General features: G+C 52.8%; 1 protein-coding gene across 1 annotated transcript in view; it reads left to right on the forward strand.

The window, feature by feature from the left end:
* PAX5 (paired box 5) overlaps nucleotides 1-20440 on the forward strand; it is a 180517-nt gene that overhangs the window by 148076 nt on the left and 12001 nt on the right. The window contains exon 9 of the mRNA XM_070375639.1: nucleotides 18564-18650. Coding sequence (XP_070231740.1) covers nucleotides 18564-18650 — 87 coding nt within the window. The remainder of the gene's footprint in view (nucleotides 1-18563; nucleotides 18651-20440) is intronic.

Here is a 20440-nt window from a genome sequence, read left to right on the forward strand (position 1 = left end):
TGACAATTTATTCCTCACTGACTTCCAAAATGGACTTGAGGCAGCTTCCTGATCTTTCAGTAACATCAGCCCGAACCTGAAATCCCTGTATAAAATCGGAGGACTGAGAGTAGGTCACAGACAGAGGTCTGGGAGGGAACCAGCTGGCCCCTCCCACGAGTGGACTGGTTTTTAACAGGGTCTCACCATCCAGCTTCGTGCCCGCCCTGCCCTGTGGCTGGAGCTACTCAAACTGCGCTGCTGAGAGTGGGGAGCTCACTTTCTTGGAAAAGGCTTCTGTCTGGATGCATTCCGGAGCGTGCTTCCAAAAACGTACTTTTAATCAAAAAGAAGATCATCAGAAAAACTAGGACAAATTGTGATTCTAGCAGTGGACAGTTGTAAATGCCAGGAGGGGTTGCCAGTTGGCAAATAAACTCTGGTGAGGTCTTGGATTAATTATACCACCAGTGAGCTGATGCGGTGGGGTCTTTCTTAACTGTCCTCATTTCTAGAATTAGTTCTGGTCTTCCTCCCTCCCTTCCTTCCTTCTCTCCCTTCCTCCCTAACCTTCTCCCTTCCCTTGTTCTCGCCTCTCTTTCCTTCCTGCCTTCCTCCTTCCTTCACTCATTCATTCATCAGACAGTCCCTGATCTCCTCCTGGGTGCTGAGCCCACTTCACAGAGTGAACAGAGAAATCATTGAATTTCTCAAGACCTCGGAGCAACCATGAGGAGAATCACCCATATTACCTGCTCAGAATGGAAAGAAACCAGCTTGAAAGCGGTGGGTTCGTGGGACTGCCAGGCCCAGGGACCCCCAGGAGACAGGAGGGTGAGGTCTTGGGGCTGCTGGGCTGGACCAGAGATGGGAAGGGATCCCTGGCCCAAGACCAGCTCGCTCTGGGCCTCCCCCGAGAGGCTCTGAGGGAAGCCTGGTCCCCCAGAACCTCTGTCCCTGAAGCGGGTGCCAGGCTCTTGTGTACAAACAGGGGTTCGGTATTTAGGAGTGGGGAGGAGCAGGGAGCTGCCCTGAATGGCTGCCCGCTTTGGAAATTTCTATGCATTTGTAATAACAAAATTACCATAATTTGCTCGTTAACGCAGCTAGATCAGTCAAGCATTGTTCCAGGCGGGCAGGGAGGCCGCGGCGCCTCTCTCTGTGCACTCTCCACCCCCCAGCCAGCCTGCCAGCCCGTTAGAGCTCTGGAAATTAGCATGCAAATGGTCCTAATTCGGTGGGCGAGCTGTCAGGCAGCCTCTCCGGCCTCGTCTCTGTGAAGGCCCTGACAGCCCGGCTTCGGCGCCGGCCCACCCTCCTCGCTCCAGCCAGGAGGGGCTCCGAGGGGCACCTCCAGACTGACAGCTTGGCGGCCTCCCTCCCTCCGTCAGCGCCATCAGGCCTGGCGGCAGGCTCCCCGGGGAGCAGGCAGGGCTGCCACCATGCCGGCCAGCGGGAGGAAGCGAGGGAGCGGGTGGAAGGGCTGCTGGCGGAGGCTGGTCGGTGCTCAGGTCCAGTGGCAGCCTTGGCTGGATGGGGCAGCATGAGGGTGGAGTGGGGCCCCCTGACCGGGGCAGGTTGGGGCCCAGGGACCCTCACGGTGGGTGGTTTCTGAGAGCAGGCCCCACGGGAACCCTGGGGCACTCTCTCCACCTGCACACCCACTGGAGCAAGTCAAATCCCGCCTCGTTATCCCTTCTTTGTCTCCCGAGCCTGACTGAACATCCCTCTCAGCCTCCCCGTGCCTGGAACAACTCTGTCCTCATCTGAGTGTGCGACTCCTCCAGCTGCGAGGGAGACCTGGGGGAGGCCGAGAAGGTGTGGGGCGTAGGCCGGATGCCCTGGCCTGGCACTGGCTCCCTTGGCCTCAGTCGGTTCTGCCTCCAGTCACTGTCCCGCCTTTGCATCTTTTATAGTCTTCCTCCAGGGGCTGTGGTGAGGATGAGAGGAGAAGGCCCCGCTTTCTAGAAGTTAACTAGCATCTAGTGAGAATGTCTATGAGCAGGTCATTTCCCAGCCTGCTGGCCCTTCACAACAGCCCCATCAGGTTGGTGTTGATGGTACCGCATTTCCTAGAGGAGGAAGCTGAGACCTCAGCTTACACAGAGTAACTTGCCCAAGTGGCAGGGCCAGGATAGAGTCCAGTCTTGATTGCTCAGATCCTCTTAGCAAGAGAAAAAGCAGGACCCTGAGAGTCAGACCATACTTCTGTCTCAACGGTGAAAGGTATAATGATACCCTTATAGGCAATCTGTGCCTCTTATGGTGCTTGGCACATCCTCAATACTAGATAAATGTGGGCTGAAAGGAGAGAACCCCAGTAGCCCAGGTTTGACAGTCATTTGGGATTTGCTATATCCATCCTTATGGTCCTCTTCTGACCTGTGAGAGCAGAGTGAAGAAGCAACAGCTGGAGAGAGAGGGGACACCACGGAGCTGACCTTGAGGTTTTCCCCAGCTTGTGTCTCAGGACCTTCCTCCTTCCTCCCCATGAGTGGAGGCAGCCTCACTCCAAGGTTCAGGCTTTGGCAGGTGGAGAGCAGGCTGAATCTCAGTCTGCACACGCCCAATCAGCTGGCTGTTCTTGTGCAGTGAGCAACCTACTCATCCCTACATGGCTGCCCTGCCCCCTTTGTATATTTTAAGGGAATCTTAGTGGAACTCTTTAGACTTCAGATAAACGAAGAGATGAGAGAGACCTTGAGAAATTCAAAACCCCAGCTGGCTGTCTGAGCCAGCCAAAGGAGGCTCATGAGCCTGAGCGTCTGTGGCATCACAGCACCACCCAGCACAGAGCCTGCCATGGGCAGATGCTCAGCGAAGGTTTGAGAAGCCACACTGAATAATGTGTGGACCAAGAGAGGAAGTAAACACACAAACATGTGCAGGGGTGAACTAAAAGCCATCTATCCCGCTCACCTCAGACCAAACACCTTCAGTCGCGGGTGGCTTTTCCTTTCCACCTACTCTTTGGTTTGTTATTTGGGGGCTATGGTGTGAGCCTGAGGGAGCTTTAGGTCTCTAGGTAATGACCTCTCAGTAGCTACTGTTGGGCTACTCAGAACATACCTTGGAGAAGACTAGCTCCCCCCACCCACAACCACAGAATCCCATGCTAGAAGGGCAGCTCAGGCCTTCATTCCCACGCCAGAGGGCCATGCTGGGCACTTCTGCAGTTCCCTGGATGAGCCAGGATGGATGCTTGCAAACTTCATTTCTGCTGGAGGAAGAATTGCCCAGGCTCCCCCTAGTGGAGAATTGGGACACATCGCCCTCTTGTGTGTGGCATTGCTGGTGCGGGCAGGACGGAGCAGGATGGGACAGGACCATCCGTTTACCCACAGTTGGCCCATCCACACACTCATTGAATTCTCACCACAACCCTGTGGGTGCGCTTCTGGCTATTTTGTTTTAGGCTCGGTGAGAGGAATGGGCTGGCCCGGGGCCATGCTGAGTCAAGACTAGAGTCCAGGCAGTCCATATTGGCCTCACCCTATGAATGTCCTTGGCCTCAGCCAGCTGACCATCTGCTTTCATGACCACAATGCCTGGCCCTTCCAACCTCGTAGCTTGAAGCTCCATGTGGCCAGAGGTGCCCACTCTGTGGGTGGGCCCGTCTTTCAGCAGATGTTGCAGTATCCTCCTTACTGGTCTCCCCAGGGCCACCCTTACCCCCTTGAGTCCATTTTCACCAGAGCAGCCAGGGTGAGCCATTTCAGTCTGAGTCTGGTCGTGTCCCTCTTTTGCTGTCTCAGAGTAGAGGCTGACATTCTCACAAGATCTTCCCCTTCCTACTTCCCTCCTTGAACTCATCTCTACCTGCCCCTCCCTCGATTTTCCTCTCCAGCCTCACAGACCTCCTCTCTGCTCCTCCAACATGCCACCCACACTCCAGCCTCAGGACCTTTGCACTTGCCATTCCTTCTGCACAGACTGCCCTTCCCATAGATATTCACGGGTCTGACTCTCACGTCCTTCACCTCTTTATTTGAAAGTCACCTTCTTGGTGAAGCCATCCCCAGCCCCTATATCATCTCCTTATGTTTTCTTCTTAACGCATAATGTATGCTTTATTTTTTTTCCTATTTAGTGTCTGTTTATGTCACTAGACGGAGAAGGCAATGGCACCCCACTCCAGTACTCTTGCCTGGAAAATCCCATGGACGGAGGAGCCTGGTAGGCTCCAGTCTATGGGGTCACTAAGAGTTGGACACGACTGAGTGACTTCACTTTCACTTTTCGCTTTCATGCATTGGAGAAGGAAATGGCAACCCACTCCAGTATTCTTGCCTGGAGAATCCCAGGGACGGGGGAGCCAAGTGGGCTGCCGTCTATGGGGTCGCACAGAGTCAGACACGACTGAAGCGACTTAGCAGCAGCAGCAGCAGCTATGTCACTAGAATATAAGTACCCTGAGGGCAGGAATGTTTGTTTTGTTCATGGCTATATCCTCAGTGTCTAGAGCAGTACCTGGTATTTAGCAAGCACTCAGCTAACACCTGTTGAATGAGTAGGCAGATGAAACATTGTCTGCTGTATGCCCAGCGTCAACATAGATACACACTGGGTCTCCCCAGCACACCTGGGGGTTCCCCCCTGCAGCTCATCCTGCATTTGTACCCTTAGGAAGCTTCTTCACTCTTCCTTCCTGGGCCCCCAAAGACATCTTCCTTCCCCCTCGTAGGTCCCTCCCCACTAAGCTGCCTCTCAGCTAGGTCTGTGGGCTGGTCACAGAGGACACGGGTGAAAGTGTCAGTCAAATTTAGGAAAGAAGAGGTCTCCATTCGCACAGCCAACTGCAGGGCTGACTTTCTTACCCATGAGGAAACAGGCCTGGACTGGGGAAGACTAAGTTTGTGATAGAGGTGGGACTTCACTGGGACTCCTGCCTCTGGTCCAGCCTTGACCGTTGTGAGAATACGCCTGAGGGCTGTCCTGATTCAGCTCCCTTCACAGGACAAGTGCTTCAGCAAGCTTGCTAAGTACTGGTAGCAGCTGCCCAACCACCTGCCTGCAGTCCACCCACACCAGCCGGCCCCTCTTAGCGGTCAGCTATTGGCAGTTAGCCTTCTTAGAGGTCGGCTTTCTTAGGGGCCAAGTTTCAAGAGGCCTGGGGACTAGACACAGTGTGCCTCTGAGGACCCTGGGAAACTCCTTAATGTGAGTGAGTGCTTCTCAAACTTGACTGCACACAAACCATGTGGGCATCATCTTCCAGAGCAGATTTGGTTCAGTAACACTAGACTGGAGCCCAAGATCCTGCATTTCTAACAAAATCCACTACTCGCTGAGGAGCTAGTACCTGTCCTCTGCTTCTCAAACTCACTGTACGAGGACTCACCTCAGGAGTTGGGACCAATCCTGAAACCTGGTCCCACCCAGAGACTCTGATTGAACTACTTTGGGTGTGTCTTGGTCATGTGGCTTTCCTAAAGCTCCCTGCTACTGCTACTGCTAAGTCATTTCAGTTGTGTCTGACTCTGTGCGACCCCGTAGACGGCAGCCCACCAGGCTCCCCCATCCCTGGGATTCTCCAGGCAAGAACACTGGAGTGGGTTGCCATTTCCTTCTCCAATGCATGAAAGTGAAAAGTGAAAGGGAAGTCACTCAGTCGTGTCCGACTCTTCGTAACCCCATGGACTGCAGCCTACCAGGCTCCTTCCTCCATCCATGGGATTTTCCAGGCAAGAATACTGGAGTGGGGTGCCATTGCCTTCTCTCTAAAGCTCCCTAGATGATCTAAGAGGCAGCAAGGTTTGAGAACATGGACCCAGATCATGTACATCACTTCTGCCCTCTGGCACCTCTCCACTCAGGGAGAGCCCTACAGCGTAAAGAGGAAGGGACTTGTTGACACAGTGAGGAAGGGAGAGGAACCCGGAGGCTACATCCACTCCATAGGCCTTAGGAGAGGGCACCCCGAGGATTGAATGGGGACACAGCTATTAAAGGAGAGGCACTGAGCCCAGCAGTGGAGAGAGATGGAGACCACAGGGCCCTTACGGGCAGGGGAACACCTATGAGAGCTGAAGCAGCTGAGTGGCCCCATGGAGCCCCGCTTTTGGCTTTGTTCTTGACCCTGACTCTGATAGAAAAAATACCCTGTCCCCTCTTTAGCCCAGTCTGCCTCTCTCCCTGTATCTGTGCACTGGTCCCCAGCCACGCAGGACTCGAGTAATCGATGTGTGTGTTGCCCCTTCCCGTGGACTGCGAGCTCTCAGTTGGCAGGGACCGCGTGTGATTCATCTCCGCTCCAGCCCCAGGTCTTGCGCTCTGGGGGCGCAAAAGGTGTGTGGAATTGAGTGCGATCCTCCTCGGGGCGCACCAGGGCTCCGGGCGACCGTGCTGCAAGTTCCCCGCGCACAGCAAAGCCGGCGCATCGTGGTAGTAATTGTGGAGGTAAATCTTGTCTGGTCTCCTCGCAAACACTTGGTGAGGCATTCCATAAATATGTCAGCAGAAGCATTAAAATTTGATGGCAGGCAGCGCGGGTCGGCACCAGCACTGTGACTTCCCGGCAAGGTGTGACACCGTCACCTCCTCTCATTAGTCAGCAGCAGGACGCTCGGGCCTCCGCGCTGAGCCAGGCCCAGCTGGGGGCAGGCGGTTCTTCCAAGGACGACCCCTGGCTGCTCTGAGGGACAGGCCAAGGTCTCGGCCACAGGAAAGTAACTCAGAGCTTTGGGCTGACGTGGGCTGAGAGAAGCATCCCAGGAGGCTCTGGTAATGTGTGGGGAGGTGAGAGGGCCTCTGAGCTGCCAGGGGCTGGGGCTGGTTTCTGAGTCTGGGAGCTGGTGATTGAGGCTTGAGGCTTGTTTCAGCTTTATAGGCAGCCTGGTGGAAATTGTCTATTTTCTCGGGAAAAAAAGACCTCACAGAACACTCTCAAGGGGCATGGGGTTGGACCCATCGTTTAAGCAAGCAGAAGGACAACTGAGCAGGAGTCAGGGGAGAGAAAATGCTCCCTAGTGCAGAGAGAATGGAAACCAATCTAGTCTACCTCTCACCCACCATGGTTCATTTGGGGAAACCGAGGCTAAGTGAACTTGAAAGGGACAGGTCCAAGGTTGCACAGTGGTAGGGACAGAATGAAATTGAGGCCCTGACTCCTAGTTCAAGGCTTTCCCTACAACCAAAATTTGGAGCACTTGTTGAAATATGAGAAAATCATCTGGAAATATAATTTTCATTCAAAACAAGTCCCGGTGTATCCATTTTTTTCATCTGTCACACCAAGCATGTGTTATGTGCCAAGACCTGAGTTAAACATCAAAGAATAGACCCTCGTGTCTGTAGAACACTTTTTGGTTCACAGAAGACTTTGAAATGTGTTGATATTGTTATTTAGTCCTGTGTAATGTTGTAATGCCACATTGCAAATAAGGAACTCAGGTTCAGAGATGTAAAGTGACTTCTCAAGGCCACTCACCTAAGTAGTTGAGGGGCTTTGACAAGTACTGACCAGCTCCTAGCCTGAGGTCTTCCCCATTGCCTCAGTTACCAACACAGAATGGCAGCCAAAGCTGCTCTTACTACCTGTGCAGATTATCAGTGCCTGCCTGTTTATAATAATTTACCAAAGCAGCGATGTGGTTTGGAGTTGTTCAGGGGTTTCGGGGTTTATCAGTTAGTGTGCCTCTTTGGCAGTTGCCTTGATGGGGAGTTGAAACAGATAAGAGCCAGGTCTCTGTGGCCCATTCCACACCAGGACGCATTGTATCCTGTAGAACCGCCTTCTATCTGAGAGGAGTTGGAGACTGCCTTGCCCCTCAGGGTCCCTTCCGTGGGGACAGGGGCAGTACACTATGACTCTTCAGAAAGCAGCCAGGGCTAGTGGAACAGATTTCAGTAACCTGTTAAATGATGCAGCTTCCATGTCCTTTAAAGTCCAGATCACAGCCGCTTCTTACAAGAAGCTTTCCTGGATGCCCCAGCCAGGATAAATGATAACTTCTGCTCTGCTTCTAAGTCCTCCTCACTGTTAACTGATGCCTGCATGTCTAGTTCTGGGTCTGAGGAATCCTCTCAGATGCTGGGAGTGCCGTGAGGACTGGGGCCTGGGCACCATCCACTGAGTGTGGAGAGGCGGTCCAGCGCAGAGCTCTGAATGGGGTAGGGACAGTTTGAATGCTGAGTGGAATGGATATACAGAATTCTCATGAACTTATTAGACATCCATCACAGATATGTGAGCTGGATTTTCTCAGGAATACAGTTCAATACTACTCCAGCTGAATTCTGTAGAACCTGCAGTCTGGCAGTTTAGGCTTGGGATGGGGGCTTTTAGTCACATCCTGGTCACTCAAAGAAAGTCTCCAGGTAGAATCTAGATGCAGCATCTTCTGATGGCCAAATGAGTACTAAGGAAAAGAAACCTCCATTTTCCAGCCCTGCGGTGCTTGGAATGCAATCTGGTCCTGTTTTCTGAACTGTAACTATCAATGGGTTTGACTCCTTCCTTTTAAAAAAATTTTTCTTTGCTCTTTGGGGGTGATCCAACCTTAGTGCTATCATCATGTGACACAGAGGCCCAGAGAGGCCTGGTGGAGGTCCTAGCCCTTCAGGAGGGCACCCATCCAGTGTTCCTTTCCACCTGTGGGACCTGCACCAGGCCCCTGCAGCAGACATAGCCCACAGCTCTTTTCTGTGTGTTTTGCTGTCTGTCTCTGTCTCTGTGTCATGCATCAGGGTTCTATCCAAGATCAAAGACCAGTGTTTCATGACCTGTTTCTGTTGACACTGAAAGCACCTGGCTCAAGGAACGGTTGTAGGGCATGCGCAATGCTCATCCAGCAAGTATTAGTACTATGGGTGGGGCCGGAGCAGGGGGAGGGCAGCAGGGGCGGCTGCGGTCTGTCAGTCACACGTGGTCAGTCCTCAAGGAGGAGCCACAAACTTAACAACAGCAGAAGCCAGAGTCTGGACAACCATCCTGAGTCTAGACAGGAAGTGCACCCAGCCATAGCCAGGGTTGGAGGCTTAGGGGAAAGTGAAAGTGAAAGTGAAGTCGAAGTCGTTCAGTTGTGTCCGACTCTTTGCAACCCAGTGGGCTGTAGCCTACCAGGCTCCTCCATCCATGGGATTCTCCAGGCAAGAATACTGGAGTGGGTTTCCATTTCCTTCTCCAGGGGATCTTCCCAACCCAGGGATCGAACCTGTGTCTCCTGCATTGCAGGCAGACGCTTTAACCTCTGAGCCACCAGGGAAGTGAGGATCATCAATCCAGAAAGGCTACCTGGAAGAGGTGGTATTTGAGCCAGCTTTTGATAAGATGGGGGACTGGACATGAGAAGCAGGAGGAAGGTGGCGTTTCAGATGAAGAGCGGTGGGGCAGTGGGAGATATGGCTGGGAAACTCTCTGGGACAGACCCTGCAGGGCCTTGAATCCCATCTGAGAATCCTGAGCATTACCTTGCAGCTTGGTCCTCACACATGTGCTGTGGGCACTGCCAGGTAAGGGCACACTGGAAACTAAGGACTCCACTGTTCTTTACACATACTCACAAATCAGGGGTTGTCTTACGCCCTAGTGAAACACTGTTTTCATATGCATTGTTGGCTTAAATGAGAACATTGGGACAGAATTTTGGAATAATACCACAGCAAGAGAACAGATTAAAATGGAACCAGACCTGCTCAATATGAGTCATAGCATAGCCATGGGTCACACATGGAAATACCTACAGGGGCCAGGCACATCACAGAAAGAGAGGAAGTCAGCCTTGGGAATAAGACAGTTGTAAATCGCTTGTTCTATAGCTGATGACAACACTTGCCCCTTCAAAACACTGGGCAGCCAGGGAAGAAATAATACAGCGTGGAAAATAAACAAACAAATGAAAACCAAGCAGCACTGGTCAGAGCAGCAGCTGTTTCTGCTGGCCCCACGTGGCTCAGGAAGCCCACTTCTTGCCTCTGATGGGCAGCCAGCTAGTGGGGTCTGCGCAGGCCCCATGGTCCATGTTGGAGGCACTGAAATGTGACTGTTGTGCTGTTTCCCCTGAGTTCCCTGAAGGCTTCCAGTATTCAGGGTCTGTGGTTGTAGATAACAGGAAGGGGGCTGAAGGCATGCAGCCTCCTCTGTACAGGGGACCAAGGCCGGGGGCAGGACCCTGCCTCTGCCCTGGCCTGCAGCTCTGTCTCACTGCGCCCTGGCCAGCACCACTGTCCAGCTATGATGTCCACAGCTCCCTAGAGAAGCGGAAACGAGACATTCTACATTCTCCCCCTCACTCTCGCCCTCTGCCTCGGTTTTTCTCCTCTCTTGGTTTTTCTGAAGGCCTTCGTGGCTGGCCTTGCTGGTGGGAGAAGAGGTTTTTTCCAGGGACGGATCGATGCTCTGTGTGCTGGGCTGTCTGGGTTGACAGGGCTGACCTTTACCAAGCTTGCTTGGGTTTTCCTTTCTCTGTTGGAAGCCCAGGAAGGTCTGGCTCTGGAGAGAGGATGGTTGAGAAACCTCGGCCTTCATGGGGACTAGGGTGGGAACGGGTGTAGTGAAAGTGGGAAAGAGGAGGATCTGAGTGATGAAAGCCCTTTGAGGTCAGCTATTTAAATCCCTCCCATACACGCCACCTATACAGATGAGAAAACTGAGTCTGGGTGAAAAGAAAAACTTGATCAAGGTCACTCAGAGACTTGACAGAGCCCTAGAATCTTGTGTGTGTGTGGGCATACGTGTATATGTGGATATGTGTGTGTTATACATATTGTATGTATACTCGTATGTATATGTAATAATATATATGTGTGTGTGTTATGATAATATGTGGTATATTATATAATGTAATTATATAAATAATATGTAGTATATTTGCAAGGCTGACAATGCCATGTTGGGTGCTATGATCAGGATCACTCTGGCCATAGACAGGGTTGTATATGTCCAGGTACCCACTGACCCCGAGCCACAGTGTATCACGCAGTTCTACAAAACCGCAGAGAGCAACTGGAGAAATCTCACAGGCCCTTTTCAAATCCTTCCTTCCTCTTCCTCTGCAAAGATTTTCTTTCAAAGCCCAGTCTGAATCCTTCAGAAATAGAACTTGGCAGTGAAGTCACTTTGAAAGACTTTCCGTATGTTAATTACAGGCAGCCAAGGTCTGGAGCAGAGGTGGGAGCCCACCATCTGCAGATGGGGTCGGCCCCTGGCGCGCTCTGCAAATCCCCATCATCTGGCAGGTGTCGTTCTGGGTTAATTAAGAGCTACACTGAGCCCGTTTACCTGTCACTTCAGAGAATTTTAGGAAACTTCGACTTTCTTGCCATCTCTGAGCTTTTAACGAAGGGTAAACTGAAAACATTTCTGATTCTGATGGTTTTTCCTGGCCCTGGCATCTTCAGGGCAGTTGCATTCCGTGCCTTTTCTTGTGGCCTCCTCTAAACTTTTAATTTCAATCAATCCTTTCTAGTTACCTCATTTTTTTTTTTTCCAACAGCCAACTCTTCTATGTTTGGAAGACAGTGCTGTTTTGGGAAAATCCGCCATTTATCCTAAATTTCTTAAACCTCTGCTTTCTTTCTGGGTCTTTGAAGGGAGAACATCCATTCCTCAGCTTGATTCTGTTTAGTACAATAGCTTTGCAAGGGCTTTTGATTTGCCGGTTAGGGGCCTTTCAGCGATCAGGGTTTGGGTTGTCAATGCTAATCGTAGAGCTCCGTATTCATGGGGGAATGACTCAGTCAGATCACCAAGTAACTGGGTTCTCAGCCGGTCAAAAGACCCCCTTCTCTGGCGGAAGAGAACTTTCCTTCTCTGGGGTGAAGTTTAAGGTTCTGTATCTCGATAGAGGTTTGGATGACATATGTGTATGTATTTGTCAAAACACAGTGATAGTATATTTAAGACTTGTGCATTTCATTATGTGTATACTTTATATCAAAAGAAAAAACTTTTAAACAAGTAATGAATTTCGGTTAATTATATGCATGCTGAAGTACTTAGGGGAAAGTGTATTGATGTTTCCAATTTACTTTGAAATACACAAAAGATAAGATGAATGAAAGGCTGGAGGGAGACAGAGTTGATAGGCAAGTGTAAGAAAATATTGATGATGGAATTAGGTAGTGGGTACACAGTGTTCACGATAAAATTCTTTCAACTTTGCTCTGTGTTTGAAAATTCTCAGGCATACCAGAGCGGGGGAATGGGGAGGAGAGGGCTGGCTGTCCCAGTGAAGCTCTCCCTGGGATGGTGGAAGCCCGAGGACCTAGGAATAGGCAAGTGTCCTGATCCTGCTGTGGCCCTGCCTGGCCATGTGGCCCTGGGGAGGGGAGGCTGAAGGAAATTATCTTTCAAGTTCGTCTGGTCCATATGATCTGGAATGATGAGTCCCAGCAGAGGTTGGGCAGGTTTAATGTAAGATAAATTTGTGGTGTAGAGACAGGGTGATGGCCAGGTTTACTTTGCATTACTTCTGGGAAGAAGTGGGTTGCTGGGGGGTGGGTGGGAACGAGGGGAGTGATTGCTAGTTCCTCAGATACCCAGTGAGAGGCCAAGTCCCTCACCCAGCATTCTCTGCTCTAACATCTTGGGTGGGTTATCCTAAGATGGAGTACCACGCCCTCTGGACACTTCCTAACTTCACCCAGACATGCCCACCTGCGGTTCCGGCTTCCTGATGTTGCGGAATTCTTGGGCTCTGTGATCCATACTGTTCTTGGATCTTTCCAAGTCTTTCACCTCAACACCACCGGCTGCCCAAATGTGGCACTCAGCTGCTTCCTCTGATTTCCACGTGGGGAGAAAACACCAGCCCAGTCATATAGGCATTTGAGCATGTAGTAGGCTTTATGTCCCGATGTGGATGGCTTAAAATGGGAGTTAGACGTCTACTTCTTTTTTTCAATATTTTATTTATTTATTTGTCTGTGCTGGGTCTTAGTCGTGGCACTCGGAGTCTTCAGTCCTCCTTGCAGCATGATCGCTTTATTATGGCATGCGAAATCTTAGTTGCGGTATGTGGGACCTAGTTCCCTGTCCAGGGATCAAACCCGGGCCCCCTCACTGGAGTGCAGAGTCAGCCAGTGGACCACCAGGGAAGTCCCCTAGACGCTCACTTCTTGAATGTTCTCCACCCCCACGGCATCTCCTTTTGTCTCCCCGCTCCCTCTTGATAACAGAACCTCCCCCAGTTCAGGTCCTGGCGTTCTCTCACGCACCGACCTTGAGCCCTCTCCAGCCTCACTCCTGAACCCTGCTCTGGGCCTCCTTTTGCACATCCAAGAACTCAGCAATAAAAATAAATAAAGCTATAAAATTCCTTTTAGGGACTGATTCAGTCTTTAGAGGAGGGCTTTTCCTCTCCCCTCTCTCCCCGGCTTCCCCAGTCTCCTTGGCAGGGGAAAAGGTAATTCTGTGCTTCCAACAATATTACCTCATTTACCTCTCACCAGTCCTATGATGTAGGTTTTTATTAGGCCCATATTCACGATGAGAAGAACCCAAAGAGGTTCTGTTGCTTCCCTAAGGCCACTATAGAGCATGGAGGCAAGCTCCCTCTGAGCCCTGCCACACTAAGCCCACACCCAGCCTCTGGGCAGCCCCCTCCCCTGCCCGTCCCCACTTTCCTAGCACAGTGTGGGGGCCCAGCTCCCAGGGCAGATCCCAGGCCTTGTCTCAGAAAGTCCAGTCTTGCTTTCTCCTCAGGACTGCTCACTCCTGGGGGTGCTGGAGATGAAGGAGATCATGACGCATGTTTCGTTGTTGAGAGTTCTTGGGGGCTTCTGGGGGTGCACCTGCAGACGGCCCAGGAGCCATCTCCGAGGAGGGCCTGTGTGCTGTGAATTCCTCAGATGGAGGTCTGGCTGCCTGCTGAGTGACAGCTGCTGGGCAGGGGCCAGCACCCCCACTGGGCATCACAGGAACTTTTCTGTTAATGCATAAAGAAAAGGTTGCCGAGTTTAAATGGGCTGGTATTTATGAGAGATGCCCAAAGCATGGATCAGTTAGCAAAAGGAGGTAAGAGCCCCATGGTGTCCTTGGTCATAAGAGAAGTGTCATGGTGAGAGCTCTGTCTTGGGCCATCTGGCCGCTCCTCCCTGACCCCAAACATGAGCCAGAAGTGGGACTCTCACGTTCTGCCTTCTCAATCTCACTCCTGCCGTTGAGGAACGTCATTCTGTGCCTGTGGACGTTCCCCTCTCCTGTTCCTGTGGGTTGCGGCCACAGCTTCTCCCTGACCACGGGCTCACCTCTTCCAGCCTGTCCTCCAGGTCCTGGTACTGACAAGTCTGAAGGCCTCTCCAGTCCCAGCCCTAAAGGAAGAAAAGCACGATGTTTCTGCTTTTCAGCTCTGCTCCGTGGGCTGCCTCTGCTGGGGCCTTGTGAAGACCTGGCTGTGCTGGGGGCACATTCTGACCCCTCAACTCCAGACTTCTGCTTGTGCCCGGAATGCCCTGTCTCCCTCCACACATCAAACCCCTACCCCTCCTGCTCATATGCTCCTCTCCCCGCAGAAAGCATCCCTAGTGTTTTCCTGGAACTTCTCATGGCTGGACCAGACTCGCTTTTCTAAGCTACAGTCCTAAGATTTAAAGGAAAGAAGGTGAATGCTCCTCGGGTGCTGTGATGGTGGTGAATTTAAGCAAGGGAGACACAGCAGGAGATTGAAACCTCTAGTCCCAAAGGAAGTCATCATCTGGTGGAGCCCACAGAGCCTCAAGGAGGGGGCCTCCCTCCCTGCTGGGAGCACCATGACACCTGAGAAGTGAAATTCAGGCTCAGAAGACAGGAAGGGTCTTTGGACATCACTGGGTCTCACCTGCCCTTGTACAAACGGAAGACAGAGGCCCCGGGGTGGGAAGGCGGTGTCATGGTGTCACATGGGCAGAGGGCCCTGGGCTGGGAGTCAGGAAGCTGGACTTGGACTTTCCCCCCACCCTAGACAAGTCCCCCCACCTTCCTGAGCCTCCATTTGCTCGTATAAAATACAGACAGATGCACCCATCTTGGGAACGTCACAGGACTCTCAGGAAAGTTAAATGAGATTCTAGATGTGGAGGAAGCCTTGGTAGCTGATGTCAGGTCGTGGTCCTCGTGGCTGACATTTGCTGAGCAGTCACTGCATGCCAGACACTGTGTATCATCAGTCTCTGCAATGACCATGGGCAGTGGGATCTATTCATTGTCCCGACTACTGAGGAGAAAACAGGCACAGAGAGCATCCTGCTGACCGTCAACCTGTTGAGCTAGGAATAGGCAGATGCAGGATCTGGGCTGCAGCAGTCTGGCTCCAGAACCCTTGCTCTCAGCTTCTGTGCCAGACTGACTGAGGCCCACTGGGTTCAGTGGCATCATGTGGGCTCGAGTCTGGGTGGCCTTCTTCTCCCCAGCCATCTTTCTGGCTGAGCTAGGCCAGGTCTACCAACAGGCATCTTCCTCGGCAACTGAGGACCTGCCCCACCCCCACCCCACCCCCACATCTCATGGGTGAGGACTGCCCACGCCTTGCCAGCTGCCTGTGGAGCACTTCATCCAGAGGCCCCAGCATATGGCTGGACCAGCCCTGAGGTCGACCTCTTGCCCTGGAGATGGTCAAGCTCCCTTTACCCAGAGGGTGCACTCTCACAGGGCATCTCACAGGACAGTGGCCCACTGAGGGTACCACCACACCGCTGCTCTAAACACATCAGGCGGGGTGGGTCCCTGGAAGTTCATTTCTTCCACCAGGGAGCAGGACAGCATGGTGGATGAAACCTGGGCAATGGATCAAATAAACTGGCTTGAATCTTGGCACACAGTAGGTGCTCAAGAAACCCCTGGCTATTGGTGTTAATAATGGAAGCCATGAGAGTCATCTCTGGTAGACGGAGGAGTTCCCACACTTTCGTTCATTTAACAAATGGTTTTCAGGGCCTGCTAGACATGGGGATGCGAGCATACACTCCCTGGCCCCAGGGAGCTTACCTCCTAGTGGAGGACATAGAATTAACAAGAAAGATAAGCACAATTAGTAAGATATGTTAGCTTGTGATCAGTTCTATGGAGAAACGTTAAGCAGGGAAAGTGGAAGGTGTTTCCATGGGAATTGCAATGTTTAGAAGTGACTTTGGAGTAGAGCCTGGAAGGAGGTGAGGGAGAGAGCTGTGCAGACAAGAGCATGGTGTTACAGTGGAGATGGCGAGCTACTTGTGGTTCTCGGAGCACTGACTGTCTGCTGTGGACAGGGTGTTACACGGGGGGTGGGTGGCATGTGGGTGCTGAGAGGAGTCACACACTGACCTGAAGACAGACACTCCCATGTCACAGGGCAAATCTGGTGTTGGGCACAGCAGGAGATGGAGTACACCCCAGGACGGGGTCGAGGGGGGCTTCCCAGAGGAAGAGGTATCTGAGTGAGATTCTAGAAGGTCAGGCAGGTGGGGACGTGGTCCAGGATGCTGAGCAACACTGACTTAGGCACATCCTCTAGAGGAGTTGGAACTGTTTATGGCCTGTTGCCAATCTGGGGACAAAGTTGGGGGGAGGGTGCAGAATGGATAACGGACACAGCTAACTAAGTAGCTCCAGTTGAACAGGCCCAAGACTTGTACTTTGAGGGGCTGGAGATCAAGGAGGCTTCCTGGAAGAGGTGGCCTTGGAGCTGGGCCTCAGATGGGCCCGGTGCTGCTAGATGGAGTTGCCGAGACAGCCTTAGCCGGTATAGCCCAATGCCCTGGGCCAGGCGCGGTGCTGTCAGGAAGCGCCTCTGATGGGGCAGCCCTGAGGGTGCCCAGAGCCCCGGGGGAAGTGCGGCTGTTCCCCTTCTCCAGGCAGCTCGGTCTCTCTGCTCCCCTACCTGACCCCCCAGGAGGAGGAGGAGGTGCCGTGGCGCTGATGGATACGCCGGGGGCTGAGCTGCCGCGGCCCCGCACTGTCACCATGCTCTCCCTCGTTCGCCGGAACCTGACACCCTGACCACTGAGGCATAAAAAACAGAGAATTGGAAAGCTCAGCCTGTCAGGCTGGGAGTGGCCCCCAGAGAGGCCCAAGGAGGGGCACACGTGTGCGTGTGTGTGTGTGTGTGCGCGCGCACACGCACACATTCTGCCTGTGGTTGCTGGTGGAAGCGGGGAGGAGGCCAGCTGGGCCTGAGGGCTGGGAGCGGCTGGCTCTCAGCCCTGCTGTTTTGTTCCCACTGCACCTGGTGGAGCCCCAGGGGCCCTAAGATGTCGGCTGAGGCCTCCCAGGGAAGAGCAGTGCTCCAAGTCCTGACTTGGGGCTGGTGGCCCTTCTAGAGGCTCCTGCCTTTCGGCCCTTTGGCATCTAAAAAGAGTCCATGGAAGCATGGATGGTGCTGAGGGTGGTCTCATGGGGCTGAGAGACTCCTGTCTCCACTGCTAGGGAGGGGCCCTATGCTCTGTAACTAGTGGCCTAAAAAGCCACTCAATAGCCAGCTGCCCATACAACCTGCTAACAGGCACAGGGGCCCCTGTGCCCCCAGAAGCCCCAGTGGCAGGGAGCCGACAGGCGGGGCCTGTCCTGTTACAGAGCCAAGGGGGCAAGGTTTGAAGGCAGGGATTCTGGGCTCCTTTCCTGTGACTGCCCAGTGGTCAAGAGGCCCCCTGCGGCTGGAAGGGAGGGAAGTGCCAAAGGCAAGCATCATGGCTCCACAAGCCGCTGGGCAGGAGTGAACCGTCCTCAAGCTCCATTCTGCCCCCCACACCCAGTGCTGTCCCACCTGGCGCGGCTTGCAGCTCCTGCTCCTCCCCCCAGGCCCAGAGGCCCCAACCCCGTGCTCTTCTGTGTTCCTCCAGCCCTTTGGCTAGTCCCTTCATGTCAGCAAAGTGCCATCCACCTCCTCCTGGCAGAGGGTCTGAGTTTATGTCTCATCTTCCCGGAGAGAGGCCTGGGGAGCAGCCACCTCCGGATTCACAGCCCAGAGGGCTAGACCAGAGTTGGGTCATCTTTGGCCTTCCAGTCCAGAGCCAGAAAACACATGGGGAGTGGCACTGCCTCCACACTGTGTCCTGGGGTGACCTCGGTCAGGGCTGAGGTCTGAGAAACAAGCAGTCTGGGCCTTTGGGCTTGGGTTGGGTGATTCCAGGCTGTATTGTGAGAGACCCTGGGCCTCAGTTTTCTCATGTGCAAAATGGGCCAGCTACCCCAGGGAACACCTGGCACGTGGTAATTCAATGGTACATGTGTGAGAGACTGGTATTCACTCCCAGAATAAGAAAAGGTTCTAAGGGGAAATGTGTGCATGGGTCCTAATTCACTTCAGTCATGTCTGACTCTTTGCGACCCATGGACTGTAGCCCACCAGGCTCCTCTGTTCATGGGATTCTCCAGGCAAGAATACTGGAGTGGGTTGCCGTGCCCTCCTCCAGAGGATCTTCCTGACCCAGGGATCGAACCTGTGTCTCTTGCCTCTCCTGCACTGGGAGGTGGATCCTTCACCACTAATGTCACCTGGCATCCACTCCTATGAATAAAGCTCTAAGGACAATGCCAGTGACAGCTGTCCACTTGGTGAGGGGGCGGACCGGACTTGCCTTTATTGGTTACACAAAGCACCCACAGTTTGTGAGGGAGACAAGTGCCGGTGGCATTTTCTGAACCTGACTTGACATTCGGTTCCTATTTCTCTCCCACCCACCACATGCAGGGAGTGATTTTTCCGGGAGCCCCTACAGCCACCCTCAGTATCCCTCGTACAACGACTCCTGGAGGTTCCCCAACCCGGGGCTGCTCGGTGAGTACTGGCGGAGGCCTTGCGGGGCCCCTGGGCCATCGGCTGCCCATCAGGGCCTCACTGGACCAGGGTCCCTTAACATCATTAGGCCTGGTCACTGAGGGGGTGGGTAGCTCCCCCCAGACACTGGCAACATGGGAGTTTGTGCTGGAGCTTCAGGACAGCAAATACCACCCCAGCCTTGCTTGTGCCATCAGCCCTCCCCCTGTGTTATAGTGGGTGACGGGAGATGGCACAGAAGGGGAACAGATTTTAAAAGGCCATTGAGAAAGGAAGAGAAAAGTAGGAAAAGTGCCTGCCTACGAGTAACATATTTCTTAAGGATCATTGAATAGGTTGGTGATAAATCTCTAAATAAGGGCAGCCAGGGACCAATTTGGGTTGTTTGGAAGTGGCTGTCTTGATAAGGACTCTGAGGCAAGGATATTGATTAGTGATGTCTGCTGTGGATACCACTGGAAACTGGTTGCTCTGTGTCTGAAGGTCTTCTGCCAAGTTGTGCTATGCCGAGCTCAGTTGGTGCCCAGCCTCTGCCCAGGCCTTAGACTGCAGATGGTCAATGGCTGGGGCCAGCATGATCTGTGTGCATCATCAAAGATATTTGAGCCACCCCACAGGGCTATCTTGGAAGGCCAAGGAGAGCCCGTTATTTTGTTTCAGTGAACTTACATGAGTGAGTCTGAGTTGGAGCTGATGGTTTTGGAGCATGAGGCAAGGGTCCCCCTCACAGATGTCAGTCACCCTGGGGTTGGAGCTAGCCCATCAGCCTCCAGGCAGCAACATGGATCCCTCCCCAGCAATCAGCTGAGTAATTTCCACTAAGGTCAGATGTGGAAGGGCCTCTGAGACCATCCAGGTTTGTCTGCACAGCTTAGCAAGGCTTACTTAAGTTAGAACCTGTTAATTCCCGGGATCCTCTGAATTATTTAAGGACTGAGAACCATAGACTTCATCAAAAAGTCAAGAACCTAATGTCTTCAAACTCAAGTTGCTAGGCATGGGTCTGCAAAGGAGGCCATGAAGTCACAGCCTTGGCCCCTTCCCTGACCTGCTTTGGTGATGAGGACAGACAATGAGGCAGACGCTGTACATTCTTGGCTGCCGATCTTCCATGCGTTTGAGCTTTGGACTGCCCAAAGCATTTTGAAAGTTTATCATGCAAAACTTCTGGTGAAATAAGGAACAATGCCAGCTAGTGCTCCAGACCTGTGCCTGCAGATTTCATTATATAGAAGACCAGGCTCTTACCTTTTATGACTTCCTGCAGGAGCTGAATCTGTGGACTGATGGCTTAGACTTCTTTTTTGGGTTTGGTAAAAATTACTTCTAAGTATTGAACCAGGTCTCTGCCTACCTTATGCTTTTCCTTAAACAAGCCCCCCTGAGAGGTCTGGGTTCTGAGTTGGCCCAGTTGTCAGTCTCAGGAGGCAAACGCTGACCCTGAACCAGAGTCTTTCAGCAAGGATGGGGTCGGGGAGGTGGGTCTGGAGCCTGAGCTAGGGAGCTGCTCCCTGCAAATCGACCTTGTACAGGGCTCTGGTCCCAGCACTACTGAGAGACCCACAGGGGATGTGGCACAAAGGAGGCCTGGGTCAGACTGTAGGAGGAATTCCTTGTGATGGGGACGTGACACCAGTGAGGCCATGTTGACCTAGGATCTCCATGTATGGCCGTGCACTGCCCAAGGGGACAAGTCGAGGCTGAAATCAAGCTCATGCATGGACAGAGCCCTGAGCCCCAGCACAGGGATATGACTGCCTTTTTCTAATTTTTTGAGGTGTCCAATAGGC

This window comes from Bos mutus, chromosome 8 (genome assembly GCF_027580195.1).
Source record: "Bos mutus isolate GX-2022 chromosome 8, NWIPB_WYAK_1.1, whole genome shotgun sequence".
NCBI classification, from domain to species: Eukaryota; Metazoa; Chordata; class Mammalia; order Artiodactyla; family Bovidae; genus Bos; species Bos mutus.